Here is a 20,267-nt window from a genome sequence, read left to right on the forward strand (position 1 = left end):
GGAGAAGTGGCAACTATGGAATGTGAACATCAAAACCCATCTCTAAGCCTCAGTTGACATAACCATATGCCCAGAACCACTTCAGGAAATGAAAGAGGAGGGAAAAAATAAAAAGAAAAAAATAAAAGAAAAAAAAAAGAGAGAAAAAAGTAGAATTATTATTACTGCATGGCTGGAAAAATACCTGTGTGTGTCCGATTTATCTTTCTAATCACTTTTCCCACTTCTGTATCATAATGGAGCTGTAACACCGGGGAACTGCTGAGCTTGAAATTTCCCAAGCCACACTAAACAAAGTTCCTATCATTTTCTTTGCTCCTAGAGCAAAGAGTATTCTCCAAGGAAAAAAAGGCTGTTGCTTTGCAATCCCTGGATGCAAGTGATTCACACTGAGTAATACATAATTCCCATATTACTGAGATGTGATCGAAAAGAAGCAAATCTTTCACCACTATTGTTTATTTTAGAAGACTGTAGTTTGGATATCTGCCAGATCAGGCCTTCTCCCCTGGGAAAAGGCTGTCCTTTCTGTTATGCACTTGAAGTTTACCCAATTAAAAAACAAGGCATTCCTCACGCACAGAATCCCTCTTTGGCATCTTGCTCTAATAAACTCATGTTGCAGCTTTAGCAGGCAGTCCCCTAGCTATGCATTCAGAGGAGTATTTTCTAAAGTTCCTACCTGCAGGAACTTTCAAGTTTTATTTCATGCTTGTCAAATGGAAATATCTTACTTTGGTCTCCTTTCAGGGCACACGCTTCCTTCACAGAGAATTCAAGTTGTTTAAGACTTTCTCAGTAGATGTACGTGCACTTTTGCTCTTCAAGTGAGAACACAAACAGGGTTTTGCTGTTGAAGCCAGGGTTGGTTTACTACCCTTTCCTAGTACAGAAAAGTATCACTTTTCTTACCTAGTACAGAAAAGTATCACTTTCTAGGTGAGACAGAGTGAACTAAATGCTTCTGCTTAGGCTTTTGCAGGGTCGTTTGTTCTCTGGTTCAGCAGCTTTCTGTGATCAGCTGGACTGAAAGAAACCCTACCTAGGGCAGGGAACCAAGCCTGTGGCTCTTAAGGAACACTTCTGTCCAAGCTGCCTGTTCACTCCACCTGGCCCTTAGGAAAGCTTCTCCCTGTTTGTCAGACCCGGCTGCTCTCAAGGACTGCTCAATCTTCTCTCACTCCTCAGGACAGGACCAGACCCAGAGCGCAGCAGCCCAAACAAAACTGGGAGACAGTCAGAGTAGATCAGGAGCAAGTAACATCACACAGCCAAAAATACACAATACCAACTTTCACTGGCCATTAAGCAAACCTCTCAGAAACTCACTTTCAGTGTAGTCCTCAGCACAATAAAAGAGACTCAAACTTGCTCCCCCACTTCCTTTCTTTCAGCACAAAGACATCTCTGAAGATCTGCAAATCCTCTTTCATCCACACTTTCTCCCTCAGATGTGTCTGCCTACCCCCTCCACCCCAGTCAACTTCTTCGGCTTAGGCTGATCCCAGGATCAAAAAATGTCAGTTACAAAATCATTCTTCTCTTCTCCTGAACTTCTTTTTTTCTTGCTCCCTTGACTAAACCAGAAGAATACCATTCTTTTTTGTAGAATTATTTTTCTGCTAGGTTACTTTCCCACAACAGCTCATCATGGAATTATAGGAATAATAATGCTGGCCTAGAGAGAAGGAGAACAGAAACACGTGGCTCAGCCCTTATAAATACAAGGCTATTGTGGGATAACAGGAAAATATTCAGTCAATATGCTATTTTATAAAAACTCAATTACAGACCCTTGAATCTGCATCTGCACTGCTGTTGGTCTAAATTCAGTTTTGCTCTAGATCCTAAATCCCACACAAGAACATGGAGGGAAACAGGTTTCTCCTGCAAGCTTGTTATTGTTCTCAGCAGATCAGATCTATTCCCTTTAATAACTGTAATTCAAAGAAAGATCAACGGGCACTGCTCTGTTGTATCTTAATACAAAGCACACCAAGAGTCACAGAACACAAAGCATTCATAAAATCAAAGTGAGTAAGTGATTTTAAAAAAGATTCTTACATTCTAAGGATGAGACAGCAGGGATGCTCTTGATCAGTTTGCAGAGGTTTACTGCCACTTTTTATTCCCTGGTCCTGCCACTGAGAAAGTGGTTTTATTCATGGCGAGTAAAACAGTGTTAAAATTTTTTTTAAAAAATCAATGCAAGTTTAGCATTTGAATTTAATAAAGATAATGATTAGGTAGACAGCTGCCTCAGTTCTCATATCCATCCACTTGCTGAGCTTCCCTCTTCTACTGGCATGCAAGCTTGTCTCTCAAATGGGTGGTTCAAGGAGATAATCTCAGCACTATTCATTTCTTTCTTGTTCTAATTTTTAGCTGGTTTAGCTCTCTTAACCATCTCACCAGCCAAGCTGTGGGACTGGAATAAAGAAGCAATGGAAACCAGGCAGCTGCAGATAGGAGGCATGATGCTCAAGACTGCTTTATTTAGCAGCAGCAAGCTTTTAGATCAACATCACAGCATCAAACATCACCCTCAAGTGAGGGATTTTTATCTGCAGATGACTTTCTCAGGACCTAACAAAAAAAGGGTCACAACAAATCATCATCACACAGCTAATAAAGTCTTAAAAAAACAACAACAAAAAAAGGAAAAAAAGCTGTCAAAGGAATAGTTACAGCTGGTGAGTTACTGGGAGTATAAAATGATTCTTCTCAAGAGTAAAAATGAGTGCTTGTTTCCTTCCACAGAGGAGAACCATCTAACTGCATTACCTGAGAGCTGTTTATCAGCCACACAGACCTGGCAGGCATGGGGGACTGTAAAGACCTCCAGCCTGACATTCAGATGAGATTCTGACTTACAGCCTGCTTTCCACTAAAATTCAACAATACATTAAGTTCTGTGAATTTAGAATAATGCTTTGAGTCATAGAACTGTAAGTGTCCAGCCTTCCTTCTCCTGAGTCAATGACAAAGCAACCTTCTCGTGCACAAATATATACAATTTTTGTGCAACTAGCAATGTTAATCAAGGTTCTTAATCCCTTCCCAGCTCTAACCAATGAAGAGTCACAACAACAGATAACGTAATATATAACACATGTTAAAAAATTCCATTTTACAAGGGTAGCAAAGCCATATCTGCATTGAGTATTAAGTAAGTTAATGTATCCTCCTAGGTTCACTAGACAAGTTGTGTTTGAAGAAAAGAAAAAAACCTCAGCAGCCAGGGATTCAGTGAAAGCTGAGCATTTTAATTTTTGGACTAGAAATTGTCTTAAACCCCAACAATATAACAGATTCAATGTAACATCCTTGACTTTATACTTTTCCAGACATAAATAAAGGAGAAATCATACACTCCACAAGTGTGGGAAAAAGGAACCTTATTTTTTGCTTCTCAGCTGCACAATCTGATATATATTCTCAGATGAGACTTTATTTGGAACTGTAAGTTCAAAGCAACACTTTGCTTGGAGAATCATAATCAAAGTTGAAGATGATGATAATGTTGATAATAACAGGAACAACAACACTACCACAAGAATATAATCACTTAGGGAGAGAGTGAATGTAACAGGGAAAGAGTGAAAAATCTTGCAAAAACATTCCCCACAATAAAACATCAAACATAACCCACAGCTTAATGATTCAAAGCTCACAGAAGCACGAGTTGTGGGTAATAGAGTGAACTGAAGCATCACAGAAAGGTACTTGTGCTTGTTTTTGTGCCAGTCACACTGAAATGGCACCCAGCATCACATGGGCTGAATGAAGGGAAAAACCAGACTGCCCAGCTTCCAGTGACACTACAGTTTGGTTATATCCAGTATCCATGCCAAGACACATAGGTCAGGCTACACTGGCATTGCTGAGGTGTACTGCACACTGTGAAGCAGACAAGTCCTCCTCACACTTGCAAGAACAATTGAAGCAGCCAAGTATTACACACTTATTCTCAAAGAGAAGTAGAATGAATTAAAATCAAATTTCTCCTCTCAGAAATGCAAAGGGAAGGGTCAGATTCCATATGATATATACTTTCAGTTAGTAGCAAGGCCCTTATTTGGACAGGCACTTCACTGCATGTGTCAGGCAGCTCAGCCATTTACATGAGTCTTTTCTACTGTGGCCCTAGATAATATATTAATCCTTATGAACTCAGTGATAAACCCAACGCACCTTTGAAAAGCTGAGCTTTAATGATATCTACAGCAGCAAGAAGGCTTATTTAGTAAACTTATAAAGTTTGGCATAAGGAGAGGAGAATGGCACTTCCCTACCCACCCCTTCGACATAACTGTGTTACCTGCAAATCAAACCTGTTAAAATGGCACCAGCCTCAAACAAGCCCAGCAGCACACACTAAGCTTTCTGTAGCCTTTCCTAAACCCACTATTAACCCCCACCAGATTCCTGGATTAAAAGGAAGCCTCTTGTGCTACAAAACTATGCACAAATCCCTGGATTTTTCTGGTGTTCCAATAGCTCAGCTTCAGAAAAACCTCAGTAAAATGTCCTTAGAGCAGACTACATCCTGGCATTAAAGGATGCAGAAATACACCAAGACCTTTAACCTCAATTATTCCAGACTATCTCTGCTTTCCATCTGAACTGCAGTTTAGTCACAACTCCGTCACCCACACATGAAGCAGTACAGCTGTGATGGACTCAGGCCCAGGACAGCCTGCCCGTGCAGGATTTAGCTGCACAGCTGCCTCTCTCTTTCCCAGAACACCAACCCTACCTGCAGACTGAACAGCCACCTGGGACCTGCACTGGCAGCAAAATCAGCAGGAAGGGGCAGAGCTGGACCAGAAGCATCCCTCCAACTATCCCAGTGGGCCTTTGCCCACTCAGGTCTAACCCCATCTCTTGCCATGTGTTGTGGTTCAACCACACAGCATTAATTCAAGTTCAGCCTGGTAACAGAGCTGCCCCTGCCACTCAGCCTTGCTGGTACTAAGCCATAGCCCAGTCACACGTTCCTCACAGAGCAGCCAGCAAAACAAGATATTACCCATCTTGTCTCAAGACCGTCTTGAAACACAACCCCAACCAAAAGCATGCTCAAGTGACATTAAAATAAAAATAGGAAAGCTTTTTTGACCATTTTGCTAATTAATATGTCAGAGCTCATAAGGAAAGACTCATCAGCTTTTCTCCAGCACTGCATCATCTGAAAGAGCTGTGTCAGCAGAGACCCCAGCAGACAGTCAATACATACTAAAAAGTGTTCTAAGCAGTAAATTAGAACACAAAAAAGAATTCTAGAAAAAAATTAAAATAGCTGCAAAAAATTCAGTACTCAATTTCAGTATTTGATATAAATCGGGTTATATTTTATATGCAAGTCTTGCCCTTCTTTATGAAAGATATTCTCTTAACTGTCTTAGAACTGCTTTTATAAAAAGCTAGGAGTTTATGAAAAACTAAGCTAAAGCTCCTGATTTTTCATCTTTGTGAATTTTCAAGGATCTTCTACGCTTTACAACAGAGGCACCACTTGTCTGCTTCTCATTCTCATCATTTGTACTGGCATACCATTGCTGAGCACACAGGAAGGCAGGAAGGTAACAGGACAAATTTTTTCTTAGAGGGTTCAGAGAATGTCTCACACTCACACACACACACACTCATGCACTCTGAAGTCTGTTTTTTTTTCCAGAAAAGGACCAGGAGGGTGCATCCATACAGCACTCCAATGCTTTTTCTGATGGCACTGTGGAAAACATTTTCAACACTAAGAACACCTGTAAGCATGGCAGGGGTCCTCCATCCAGCAGGACAAAACACAGGCCAGGTATGAGAACCAGAATTCACAGGCAGATTTCTGTGAGGGTCATGTAAGCATTTGAAACAAAGCTCCAGCCATCCTTCCATAGAACATGCTTACAAGCTCAGGATATGCCCAGACATACTTCTAAAAATCAAATCTACTTTTTAAGGAGGGTGGGGGGAAAGGAACTTGCTTGGGGGTGCAATATACAAAGAGAGAGATGGGGCTAGAGCTACAGATCCTTGTAATGCCTCGGTCTTATAGAGAATTGTGATAACGCTTTTTGAAATTAATGCAGGCCTCTAACTCCTGCTGCTGCTGCTCAGTAACATGCAACATGTGATGGATAAAGTAGCTGTTCCAAAAGCTGAGACTAAATGCTTGAAGAGCCACTGCCCCAGAAGAAATAGAAAGGATATTTCCCTAGAGAGAATTACTCAGCTGTGTATTTTATAGAACAAGTCATGTTGAAGGAGAGATAGGATAATTGCATTGATTGTTAGTAGGTGATAATTAATTCTGTACAGAAATACATTTAGTCTCCCGAAGTCTAGAATAGGATGGAAACTCTTCATTTTGTAATGAGAAAATAACTGTGTTTTGCTTGCAATACAAGAAGCTGCAATGTCTCTCCTTTAACATTCTTAAGGTACCTACGAGAAGGCAGCACAATGAACGATGTTAAAACAGAAGTTCTGTGGTGGGACTGAATGCCAGACAATTGCACATATGACACATAATTCCAGAAAGCATAGAGTAAAAAGGGATCAGAGAAAAAGAACACCATGTTCTTGAACAGACTTTTAAATCAAATATTTGAATGGAAAAATGTGGAAACCAAAATTGCAGCTTGATTTCTCTTTATGAAGTGTTAGGAAATGGAACATAGAGAGCAGGGGAAATGGTATTTGAATAGTATTTAAAGTGGATAGGACCAATAAAAGTAATTTACACACCAACTGTCTCAGAAGTTTGCTCGATTCTTTTATTCTTAAAGTGAGAAAAAGGAAACAACTTGAGGAATCTTTATATCTATTCCTTGGGTGATCTATTGGCCACTGATTTTAGTTTATGAAAAAAGATCTTAGGTATATGTAAGAGATCTGTGAGGAATAAGTAAAGCAAGCAAGTCAAAGTTCAAAAACACAGGTCCACATGTTCATATAAAATTTGTAGGTGTACTCAAAGAGAAAACTTTTCAAAGTCAGTTTTCAAGAATCTGCATAAGTGTGCAGAAGGATCAAATGCTACTAAAAACTGTATTATAAAGCTTAATGTACCTAAAACAATTGACTGCCAAAGAGTTATAATCTTGCCCTCCAATATCCTTTGACAGCAGTGAATTCCGTGGATCTTTGGTAAACTGCATGATGCTGCAATGTTTGTAGTAATTTTTCTGAACAGGGAAAAGCCCAAGGGCAACACCCTCAGCTTCTTCAAGTTGACAAGATCATTTCTTTGAAGCTTTCACATTCCCGAAAGAGAAAGTTGAAAGAATTTTTTTCTTCCCAGGAGTGATAATATTACAAGACATATGAACTATTCCTTGATTCAGAAAGAGAATCCAAGAACTTCACAGGCTTAGGAAAGATGCCAAAAAATTTAAAAAGAATTTGTCTACTAAGTTCAGGAAAAGGTCTTCAGATAAGGAAAATCCACACCAGAGAACTAAAGAAGGACACCCAGTTGTACAGAGAAAGAACACCATAAACAATCAGGAATCTCATAGCTGACCTTCTTTTACATGAATTCAGCTTCTCAGATCTATCAATGGATGGGAAAGGGCAATGTACAATGAAGGGGCAGTCTGAAATTTCAGGACTTTGTAACATCAGAAAACACTGCTGAATAACTAAAGTCCTCTAGGAAGTTTAAGGTTTCTCATGTCAGCTTGCCCACAGCTCATGAAAAATTACAATCTCACGTGACATTGCCTTGGAAGCTTTTTTAATACGACAGCTACGAGTTGTACAATGCCATGGCATGGTTGGCAGAACTTATTTAGTAAGCAGGTACAGTAATTGCAGCATGAGAGATTAATGGTTTTAATTATTATTGCCTGAAAAGTTTAAGAAAAACCAAATTATTTCTCCTGCACAAGCACAAGAAAAGGAAAAGTGTTGGAGTCCAGGATATCCCTCTGGCCGCCCTGGAGGGTTTGAAGGCTGTACAGGAGGGTTTGGAGACTGGACAGGGGGGTCTGGGATCTGTACAGGGGGGTCAGTTAGACCCACACAGAACCCAGCAGGACACTGACTCTGATTCCTGTCCATGGGAGTGAACACTCACATGCAGGAAGAATCATAAGCCCTAAGAATTTAAAATAAGTAGTAGGACTCAACTTGTCGTCTCTGGCTTAGGTGTGAAACACCCAGGGCGAAGAGAAGACTGAAAACCTTATTATCCCTGGGAACAGCAACCCAGAGGAAGCTCCTGGGGAACAGCAACCTTGGGAGAAAACCTTATTACCTTGGGGAACAGCAACCCCAAGGAGAATCTCAGGGAATCTTAACCCTGAGAGAAAAGCTGTAACACTTTTTATTTTACCCTGCAGAATTTTTTTTAGCGTTGTCTTCAGTATTCCTGGTAATGGAAGTGTAACACAGAGCAGGAAGAAAAAGCAAAGAAATATTTGTTTCTCTCAAAGTGTGTATTGTTAAAGTCTCTACACTCCATAGGAGTGCATTTCCACTTATTTGAAAGTGCTTTTTCTTCAATTTACAACATCTGTACTGAAAAATAAAGTTGCAGCTCTTCCTGAGAATGACTTGGCTACGTACACTGCCTGGCTAAGAGCAACCCCTAATTCATCATTGTTCATCTTGGAGTCAGTGCTTGCAAAGTAATACCTCAACTTGCAAGTATCTTCATCACCACAGTTTCTGGAAGCTGATTTCATTTACTGCCCATAACACTTTCAAGTTGCTGACTTTTTCTCCAAAATAGGAGCACAGCTTACCCGATTTGTGTCCGGCCAACAAGCCAACTTTGCTTTCATCTGCCACTGGAGAAATAAAAGAAAAGACACAAAGATCAGAAACTTATTTAAATTCACAAGCCTTTGAAACACTGTCAAATTATTTCAGACACAGCATCCTGAATCTTTAAATTATAATAATCCAAAAAAAAAAGCCTTTCTTTACCTAATCCACATGGGGTGCTTCAAAGTCCAAATATCTGAATCAAAGCCCTCTGAAACCAATAAAAGGACTACCAGCAGTCCTTGTGGGTTACAGATCAGGACCTCAGAACTTACACACTCAAAACTGAGTTGTCAGAAGAGCAATTGCACTTGTAAATAACTCATCTTGCCAGACAAATCACAGGGCATAGGAGAGTTGTAACATTTTCAGATCAAAGACCTCAATTGTAAAAAGAATCCAGATGTGCAAACCTTCCCATCTGCAAGACATCTCACAGACTCACGGGACCTCTGGAGATAATAAGGTCTCCCAAACCCTGATCTTTTTAAAGCCTTATGCATTTTTTGTATGTTATATTTTATTTCGTCTATAAAATGTAACTTTGTAGTATTTCACAACATCTTATAAAGAAAGATGCATGCAGCAGCAACAGTTCGCAGAAAGCAGTGGAGGAGCAAATTCTGAATGCAAAAGGAATTTAAAGTTCTGTTCAGTAACTTCAGTTTATCGTCATATATCTCAAGAAACTAATTAAAATACTCTCCTGGAGGGCTGAGGGGAAGAACCAATTGCTGATTCTTAAAATGAATTCTATGCAAAGAAACAGTGGTAAATGTAATGTTAGAGATGATAAAACAAGAACAGGAAATGAATGTTAGGGTTGAAAGCTTATCCTTCAACTCTGTCTGCCCCAGCACTCCCTTATAACTCACCTTAAAACATTATCTCTTTATATGATAAAATAAATTGTCAAGTCATACCAAAAATTCCATAAATGCAAACTTAAACAAGCTCTGTATAGCGGCCACTATAAAAAGTTTACATAGAGGGTTATCTGCCATGATACCAGAACCTGCTATTTTCTACCTGGGAGAGTACAGTAGTTACTGACATTTAGAGTTACTACTGGGAAAACATTCACAGTAAATATTTTCTTTTATTGCCTCCCCACTCCACATTTAGGGAAGCTTTTACCCTCAAAAGTCAATGTCAAATTCAGGACTGGGATTCACAACTGGAGTCACGAACCCACAAATGTCCACTGTATCTCCTCTCTCCTGCTGTGATCTAATTGTCACCTGATTATCAGCACATGGACACAATGCAGGATTTTTATGGGACGTAGATGCTAAAAAAGGAAGACTAATTCTGTTCTCAGTATTATGTAGAGAGTCTGCTAAACAAAATGGCAATGAGACCAGTCAAAATCAGAAGTGCAACCAAAACTCAAGGAAGTTCTGCACTCCTTGATCTTTCAACTTTTTTCAGTCCCTGGAAATGACAACTATTCAACTCCTTGTATGCAGTTTGATCCTATAACGCAAAATGACTGGACAAGGACTTTCCTGCTCCCTCCCCAAAAACTTCTCTCTAAGCAAAGCAACTGTGGAAAACTTTGGTCCTAAAGGTTGGTGTTTTGACAAGTTATGATTGTGTGAAAACAAGGGATTATAATGGCAACCGATTCACAACCTTAATTACAGCAGTCACTAGTGGCAACCACTATAATGTATGATAATTACTTAAAGCAAGTAATGCTATAGTACATAGGAACTTCAACAAAAAAGACAAAACCCAAGGTTCACAGTATTTTTTTAAAGCTATGCTGATGACTTGGTTTGCCTGAAACTAAGTTTTACATTATTAAAAGGGATAAATCCATTTAACTTAATCATACTTTACACACCAGCTTCACACACAAAAATTAGATTTTAATACTGGAGGGAAAAAAGGAAGACTAAAATGATTAAAAAATGAAAAATAATCTTACCAAAGTACAAGGTTAGCATTATGAGTTTAAGCACACACACATGCACAAAACCTGGGAAATGCAAATATTAAAGTTCTATATCAAAGTTTGAGCAAAATATGTGTGCACCTCCACAGGGTAGTTTTCATTTCATGGGTTATTACGCTTAGGCAGGGCTTTCTAGACTGGCCATCTTTCACTGGACTGAACAGAAGCAGCCCAGAAAAGTTCATTGGATAAGAATCCCACTCCTTCTCTTGTTTCCCCTGGAAACAAAGAGAAGACAACAGAAAAAAAACCCGCAAACCAGAAAAAGGCTGAGAGAAGATAAATACTCTTGTAGCCAAGGTTGAAAACTTTGTTACTAAATATTTCATTTAGGAGGTACATGGGACATCCTGTTCCACAAAATACCATTTGAAAACATTCCTTTGCACGTTGTTCAAAATTGATACAAATATTCAGTTATGACAAAAATAGTCTTTCTCTAGTTCTTGGCCTTTGAAAAAAGGCAAGAAGAACTAAGAGGAAATTTCTTTCTTAAGATTCTACTAGTTTTGGTCTGTCTTTGTAGAAAATCACCTGAGAGATTTTAAACAAGAAAAAAATACTAGCTACTCTTAAAACTCAACTAAAAAGAATTCTAATTTTTTTTATATTGCAACATCCAAAAGTAATTACTTTGCAAATATCTGAAATATTTCAGCTCAAGAAGAGCACACTTGGGAATGCACAGGTAACTATTTTTATGAAGACACCAGAATTGCTGTATATTCTTGAGCTAGAATTACTGAATGCGTAACACCTCAAAAAAATTGAAACCACCTAATTTGGAGACTCCAAAGAAAAAGTTCAAACAAAAATCTGGGAAGGATTCATGCAAGAGAATAAACAGATTCACCAACAAGAAGATACTTCTCCTTAACTTGTGAATCAAACACTTCATTTTGAAATGTCCCTGGAACCACACTGATCTCTTAGTTCATGAAATTATAAATGTTTGTCCATAGAATCACACCAGCTCTTTTAGAGTAACATCTATTTAGGAACCACATTTTCACCACAGAAACCAGTTATGCATTCACTGTCAGTACTCAAAGTAATTGCTGAAATAAAAGATGAAAGTTCTACAGCTACTTAATAAAAGCATGGACATTTGGGGGCCTAGCAAGACCACAGATTATGGAAGATGGAATATTTCTAAACTGAACAAAACTGCCCAGCTGATAGCAAACAACTGGTACTTTTTTTTTTTTTCAACTATGCCAACAACCACTACAGAGGGTAAAAAACTCCATCTCTTTAAGCAATGAATGATCAGAGTTTTTTAGTATTCCCTATGGTAATACTCTGGAGAGCTGTTTTGCTTCAAGAAATTAAGTAGTATTGTTTAGCAACAGTAAAAGCACCCAACGTGCCTTGCTGTCCTTCCACATAATGTTTTGACTGCCATTTCTGTGCCCTGCTCAAGGTAGCCATTTCATTTGAATTGCATGACTTCCAGTGGTTTAGTACACAACAACCTTCTGTACTTCTCAAAGTTTGTGTCAAATCCAGTCCAGGCTTACACACAGGCCAACAATCTAGTTCCAACCTGTGGTTTAGAGAAGCACAAATCAATGCTGCTGCCAAGTGTCATAACCAATTTCCCTCCTTCCGCCCAGTTCAGTTGCATTATTTTTCTCCAAACCAAAGAGTTGCTACCATTCACAATATACAGGGTGCTGCTATTCAACTGAAGTGACTCTTCTGTGAAGGATCAGTTCTGCACATTGACCAAGAGCTCCTAAAAAATCTTCTAAACGTGAAAGTCACGTGTGTTTCTGCTGGACAAACTGACACGTACCTTTGAAGACCAGCTGCAGTGCTGCACTCAGAAAAGAAGCAAACAAGGATTAAAATTACAATTAATGAGGAATAATAAGACAAGACATTGAAACACAGAAGAATTTCCTAGAAAACAAATTTCCTAACAAATACCTTTGTTAGTTAATAGGAAGCCAAATATAAATTTCTTATTGTACATGCATCAATTCACAAGAAGCATATTCCTAAACTATAAATATAAATATGATGCTTCCACACTTCTCTGAAGCCATCAGTTTCTGAGGTATAAACATGTGATAAGAAAGCAAAGCCTCAAAGGGGTCCCTGTTTTGTCCTGGTGAACTGTATCCTTACTCAGCCCTTTCATCACAATGAAGACAGTCCATCATCAATTAGTTTTAGTCAGTGATAGTGCCAAGGACATAATTCTCCTGCTGGTTTTATTTTCTGGCCGAAGCATTTCTCCATCTAGGAGCAGCATAAATCACTTGGAGAAATGGTGTCAATTGCTGTCTCACAACCACCACTTACAAAATGCTGCTTCCTATTCTAGGTTTGCCCTGAAGTGGTACAAAGACAACAGGCTAAAATCTACAGTAGCAACAAAATGTCTATCAGGAAGGGTAAACTTGCACTGGCTTAAAATATTTTCATTCAGTAATTCCCTCTCCTCACCTTTCTTCCACTTACAGGCATTTGTTCTGGGTGACCTAGATACCCACCAGCTACTCACCCTCATAGGTTTAGGAGTCCTTAATAGCTTTCTGCTCACTTTAGTGTTGAAAAGCACAGAGACTACCAAAAAGCTTGCATAAGGGCCAAGGAAAAATATACTTAGGAACTACGAAATAATAAAGAAAAGTAAACCTTTTCCAAAATGGCATCTAACACAACATTCAGGATGCCTCGTTCAGCACATTCAAAGACAGGAATAAATCACATCCAAACCATGATTCTGGATTCTTCTTCTCTCCTGTACAAGGTTTTCTCTAATTAGATTTTTCAGAACAATTTTGTTAGAAGTGATTTAATACTTCAATTCAATTGTACTCAGAGAAGATCCCCAAGGGATACATCTTGTGTGTCAGCACATGAGAATGAAAATGCTTAAGCTTGCATTTGCTACTACTACTTGTTGAAGAACCAGCAGTACAGTTGAGGCTGTCCAGTGGGCACATTTAGCTTTAAATGGAAGTTTTCCTCCTGGCAGAAAAAACCCATTGTTTTACAATTTCCCAGCCAGCATGATACAAATTTCTTCACTTTCTTGTAGTGCCGTATCTACTCCTTCTTGAAGGTTACACTGCTAATTGAGGCCATCACGGCTTCTTTTATGCTTTGCTGTCTTTTCTAATCCTCTCTCACCTCTGTTCCAGAGAAATCATACTAGGCTAAAACTCCCCCAGTGCATGTCTTCTGCATGTCATTAACACTTCTTCCAAATTCCTAGGGTTAAGCTACAAGTTCCTAATGTAATCTGTCACTCACTGATTGAAAACATTGATAGGGAACAGATTTAAGACAAAGTTTAGACAACGTGTTTATACCAGGGTTCTTAAAAGTTACTTTATTATCATCTTTACTCTCTTTGTTATAGTAGCTATACATTAACTTAATTGCTATTTTCTCCCCCTAACACTTTAATAATCTAACTGCATTAACAGATACACTCAAACTTAACACCAAAGCAGCCTAAAAAAATTCCACCTCAAGCATGTGTCAGCATGTTCTCAGCTGTGTCACCATGTTCTCAGCTGTGTCACCATCACAACTCGTACAATGCTCTCGATCTGCTCCACAACAAACTTCCTTGAGTCCCAGAGGATTTCTACAAAACCTGTTGTCCAAACAGCTGATCTGCTCTTTTGCCCACTTCTGCCTTTATGCCACAACTCACTGTCGCCTCAACTGCACTGATTTGGTATAAAACTGAGTAAAAATAATTAGCCTTGTTAAAAGCCTCTCTTTTCACACAGAAAAAAACTAATTTCAGTCTCATTTCAATTCGGTTAACAGTGTCCCTATCACTTAAGGAACGATTTTGTTTCCTTCCTGACTTACAGATCTTACAAACAGAAATTTGAAAGTCATTTAAACTACGAAAACAGCATTGTGTTCATTTGTAAAAATTGATTCTGCAAAGAGCCTCAGAAAATACACATCTAATCTGACAGCACTAGAAAGCTACTCATGACGTAAGTTAGAATAAAGTTAAAATCTCTGTTGGCCCTTGAAAACAAAGATAATCACAGCCATAAGTGATACAGGTTTTCCTTAACCCGTAACATTTTTGTTTTTGAGAAGTCTTTCTCTTCCAAAGATGATTTTTAAATTACTGTTGTAAGCCAGTAACATGGAAAAGACTCTTAGAATTCTGATCCGTCTTCTCCATTTCCTCTTTAATGCTCTAACAAACCTAACTAGCTCCTAAGTGCAGTTCTGAAATTGGTTTCAAGTCAAAGCAAACAAATAAATGTATTCCATATATACAACATGGTTAACAAAACAATGACTTTAAAATACCAAACTGCTTTTTGTGCCACTAATACCATAACTCTCACTAGGGATCTCCCAAATGTGTTCTTTTAATTGTATCTGAATCGAAACATTGCTTGAAAGACAGATCTTCATTAGCTCTGTCTGGTCCTCATTTGCCCATGTTTTGGGATATTTATTTCAGTTTACAGAAATTACACTCTGAGTAACAATAATCTGCTTCAGAGCAAACCATGAAGCAGCTAATAACATCCTGATTCCATTTTCCACATCCTTCTGGATATGGGACACAGGTTTTCCTTTGTTTTGAGGCATTTTAAAACTGTGAACTGTAATTGAATGCATCCCTTCACTAACAAAGAAATTAGCATTCAGTTAAATACTGGCTTCCTTGCAGAATACTCCATACCTTCCACCTTGCACATTTACTTGCTAATTATTCCTAAATAAGTAAGTTGCCTGATATTTTAATAAATATGCCCCAAGGTTAAGGGACTCCAAGTATGTCTAATGATGTTTCAGCAAACAATATTTCACTCACATTTCAAATCGAGTAAAGGACATACCCATTTCTTCAGGCTATAGAGCTTAATCAGTTAAAATTTATGGGGTTTTGCCTTTGATGGGGAAAAGAAGAGGGAATTAAGCAGCACCTTGGGATAGTGGTCATGGGTTATTATACCAACATCCTCAAATATAAATCTACACAGTTCTTCGCCTGAATTGATACACAACAAAATTGCTATATATTCATATGATTCAATTTCATGTTGCTTCAGGTTAAAACAAGATAGACTTTCATGTGTTTGCATACTATTCCCATGGCTGTAGTTTTTACAGTACATTTATGCACAGCCTAAATCACTCCTGTGCATAAAGATTTATGGAAAGTAAGGGTGTTGGAGACAGATAATAGGACACCTTCTTTCCTTTCGTTTTCATAGAGCACACTGATTTACACTTTCTAATGCAACATTAAAAAACCATTTCACATTAACATTACAAAAATCACATTTTTAATATAGTTTAAAGAAAAGACACTATTGAAAATGGATTCTGACAAAATATTATATAGAAATTCTTCTCTAAAGAACTGTGGTAATGCAAGGGAAAATGTGTGTGTGTAGAAGGTTGTTAAAAGAAAGGGTAAATACCCTTCCAATGACCTATTTAGAAGCCATTGATTTCCTAATTTTCAATCTGCTGTTAAGTTCCAAAAAATGTGTTCCAGTCCAGTGTGAAGGGAAAACACAACATTTATTTCCAGTATTTTTGATTTTGTTTTTCATACTATTAACACTGTGCTTTTAGCACAAGTCCAAGCTTTCCATGCAGTGCAGCTCTGGTCAGTACAAAGCCAGATTTTGATTGGCTCTGCATAAATTCTTGAAGTCACAGTTGTAAGGGAGATCTTTGCTTTGCTAACATATGGGTGACCATGGCTGAAGAACAAGAAAAAAATGCAACTGAGAGAATGTGTCCAGTGCCAGGATTAGCAGAAAACAGGGGGCTGTGCTCTTTTTATCACCACCAGTTCAAAATAAAAGTAGGCAAGGCAAAGAAATATCTGCCATGAGACACAGGATATGAACTCTGCTAGTGATCCAGAAAGTGCTGTCATTATCTCAACATAGCAGCAGGGAAGAACATTAAGACTTATAGCTGACATGGAACTAATCTGTAGCCTATTACTCTGAATGAAGCTGTAAATTTTGAGAAGCATTTGATCTCTGGAAATGATGGATGCTGAAACAGGGAACCAGTCACCCTGCCCCCATACACTCTGCAAAAGAACATCTGTACAGATAAGGCAAGTTCTGCTCATATCTGCAAAACCAAAAAATTATCATTACCACTACATGTGCTTTTTTCAATTTTTTTTAATTTCTACAACAGTAACTCAATAACATATGCCATTGATTTTTATTTTTTTTAAAGTAGGTTCAAGCAAAAACTAATTCATCTGGAAAGAATCTGAGTTCTTGAAATACACCAACTTCAGGCAGCGCTGCTTTTGGGTTCCTGCTGTCTGAACTTGGCAGTTGAGGCTTGTGTCAGTCCACGGGACTCCCAGTGTGACAGCCTAAACACGCAGGTGGCAGTGGCTCACAGCCTCTGCTCCTGTCCAGCTGCCCAGCCAAGAGCCCTGACACGCACTAAATGTCAATAAACTCCACTCCAGCTGCCCCACTGGCAACTAACCTACAGCTGGATGTGCCAAGTTCCTTTCACTGCAGGGTTTGCTCTGGAGAGTGATAACAACAAATTGATGCACAATGGTAGCAGCACTGAACACTTTTATCACCCATCCTTATTACCTCATCATTCACTGAGGATATTAATTTACAGCAATTATTATTTTGTAAATAGCTATGACTAGAAAGCAGATTAAGCACTCAAAGATTTCTGGGCCTAAATATATATAAATCTGAAAAGATAAACATCAGTGTTAAATGAGTTTCCATTGTGTAATTATAGAGTAGTCTTTACTGAACAGATTTGCCTGCTGTATATACATCAGCCCTCATCAAAGCCAGGAAGACCCTTACTATACTATTTCACTAGCTCCCTAATTTAATGAATTTAATATTTTCACATAAGGTTCACAACCCCTAGTAACATCTGGGTTTTCTTCTGTTTAAATGTTACCCACCTTCATGATCCTTTGGATGGCGATGACATTACGCAATCCCAGCATTGGTTACTTTGTAATTAGGCAATGGCTGCACTACACACATTTCAAGGTGAAGTAGAATGTTTCCTATGCGAGTACCAGCACAGATTTCACTTTTATGCCCTGTATTAGATAAATTCTGTTGTCTGCTGAATTTGTGATTGCCATTCTGAGTCTCTAGACCCCTCAGATCTCTGGGTGATTTCACAGATCTGTGGAGACACATGATTCTGAGGCGACTTGGTTTAAAAAGAAAGAAACTGCACCTAAATCACGTCTTCTAAGGACTCTGAGCTCTCCTCCTGGACTCTCATTCTGTGTTTTTTCTGTTCATGATGTCAGATTTATTTTTGAGGAGACTGGCAGAACTTGAGAACAAAAGAAAAGTAGTAAGTGGACAGCATGCCATGAGTACGGGAAAAATAGGGTCTAGAACTTTTCAGAGAAAAGACCCCTTTGTTACCAAATTTGCTGGAAGATGAGTTCCCTCCTTCCTTTTTTTTCAGCAGTGCACTGAAATCAGTAATAGGTACACAGCTGCACATTGGGGTGAGAAGTTACTGTTGGTCATGACTGCAGTTAAGTAAGAAGCAAACTAAAAAACCCTAAGAAATAACTTTGCTTTCCCAAAAATCCATCCTGGAAGGTGTATTATATGAATTCTCTATTTGGAAGCACATTTTTATATACCAAGCTATTGGGATTTTATTTGTATTTGAAGCATTTTATATTTCAATTACTTCACTTGAGATTTTCATGTTGCTGTTCCATTTCCTCTTTCAGACAGTAGCTTCTGCTTAAAGTCTTTCAAAAGGTGTTAAGCCAAACATTGCACTTCACTGCTTGCTAGAGAATGACTGTAAAAGGTCTCAGCTTTCATCTTCCTCACTTTCATTATTTGCCAAGATGTGTGCAAGGAATTTTACTTCACCTGTTGTTATTTATAAAACAAAATGGTGCAGATCTTTCATAGCCCCTCCAGTTCCTTACATGAGTGTCTCAAGTAGCTTTACCTTCATATATCCAATCAGACTGGTTATTACCTCCTTTATTTTTTACTTTTATAACATAAGGGGACTTTTCAATAACTGCCTTCTACAGGCAAATATTTTTGGAACACTCTAAAAGATACTTTTGTATCCAATTGTTGTTTTATTTTTGCATCCAATTTTATTTTAGTTTTTAGCCACCATGATTTAGTTGTTCATGTATATTGTCAAAGGATTGCTTCTGGGTGTCAAGAGCAGATTATTTATAAAATCTGAAGAATAAGCTACCTGGTAGTTCTGAATATGCTCCCACACATGCTCCCAATTGCCTAATTTTACACCAATACTCACGAGTATTCTTTCCTGGCACTTCTGTGGGAACTGGAAGCAAACTTTCCAAATGAAGGCTCAGTAAAGTTTAACATTCATTTTTCTAGGGGACTGCATACAATATATGTTTTAACTCAAGTCTGTAAACTCAATCATCTCTGAGGAGCATTTTCATTCTTTAAACAATATCTAATCCATTACTCTTCATCAAAACAGTGGAACAGAAGAGCAAAGTGACCTGTTTTGCCTGGTCATGCAGTGGTGTTATAGTTCTGCCTTAAGACCTTTCTTCAATTAATTTACATCATTCTTATGCATTTCATGCATTAATAACTGTCTGGTTTTCTTTACATGCCATTAGAGGAGTATACAGATTTAATGTTACATCAAAATATCATTTTAAGATGACAATAAAAATCAACAATACAAAACCTAAGACCAGTCTGGAACATTTCATGGAAAAACAACCTGCAAGGTAAAAAAAAGCCACCTTGAAACTATGTATGAAATGAATCACGTTCTATTAATGGTGTACCAAATCTGATCCAACAAAGCACACAAATCTATTGTTAAAGATATCCTAATGGCAGTCCTCAAAGTTTCCCCATCAACACTGGAATTCAAAAATAAAAACCAAACAAGCAACAGATAAAGACTGAGTGTGGCCAAGAAGAATTAAAAGGAAAAAGAAAACCTTATTTGGTTTTCTTTGAGACTTAACAAGCTTTCTTGAACCCTCATTAACATGGCTTGGTTTTCAGCTGCAATAACCCTTCAATCTTCCACCTGCAAATGCTCTCCTGGTATTGAAAGAGCCTTTCACTTTCTGCTTCTCCCCCCTGCAAGATTTCCTGCACAGCACTGATGGGCAGAGAACCATAACCTTATACTCTTCAAGCATTTATAAAGATCTACTGCAACACTTCAATTTCCTGTGTTTGTCATTGTCAATGAAGAAATAAACATGTGTTAGGAATGTTAGCCTTTGTGCAGTGTAGTTTTACAATCATTTATATTCTATAAAAGAAATTATTTTTTGATTGCTGGTTTTGCTTTGTATTTTAGACATACAAAATTTGTATAGCAAGTCTTTCGGCTAATTTTTTCATCATTCCCCCTCTTCCTCAGCTAGGATTTCAATACAATGGGCCTTTACAAAAAAAACCCCCAAAACCTCAACCAAACAAAAAAACCAACAAACTTTCTCCAATAAAAAGAGTATTTGCAAATAGCTGCTAGAGGAGGGTGACCACTGTCCCCAGCACTG

At 38.3% G+C, this 20,267-nt stretch overlaps 1 protein-coding gene across 2 annotated transcripts in view; it reads right to left on the reverse strand.

Moving 5' to 3' along the window:
* PARD3B (par-3 family cell polarity regulator beta) overlaps window positions 1-20,267 on the reverse strand; it is a 392,276-nt gene that overhangs the window by 156,225 nt on the left and 215,784 nt on the right. The window contains exon 16 of one of the 2 annotated variants that reach the window (XM_063400371.1): window positions 8,751-8,795. The exons of the other annotated variant lie outside the window; for it this stretch is intronic. Coding sequence (XP_063256441.1) covers window positions 8,751-8,795 — 45 coding nt within the window. The remainder of the gene's footprint in view (window positions 1-8,750; window positions 8,796-20,267) is intronic. 2 annotated transcript variants of the gene reach the window in all.

This window comes from Prinia subflava, chromosome 6 (genome assembly GCF_021018805.1).
Source record: "Prinia subflava isolate CZ2003 ecotype Zambia chromosome 6, Cam_Psub_1.2, whole genome shotgun sequence".
NCBI classification, from domain to species: Eukaryota; Metazoa; Chordata; class Aves; order Passeriformes; family Cisticolidae; genus Prinia; species Prinia subflava.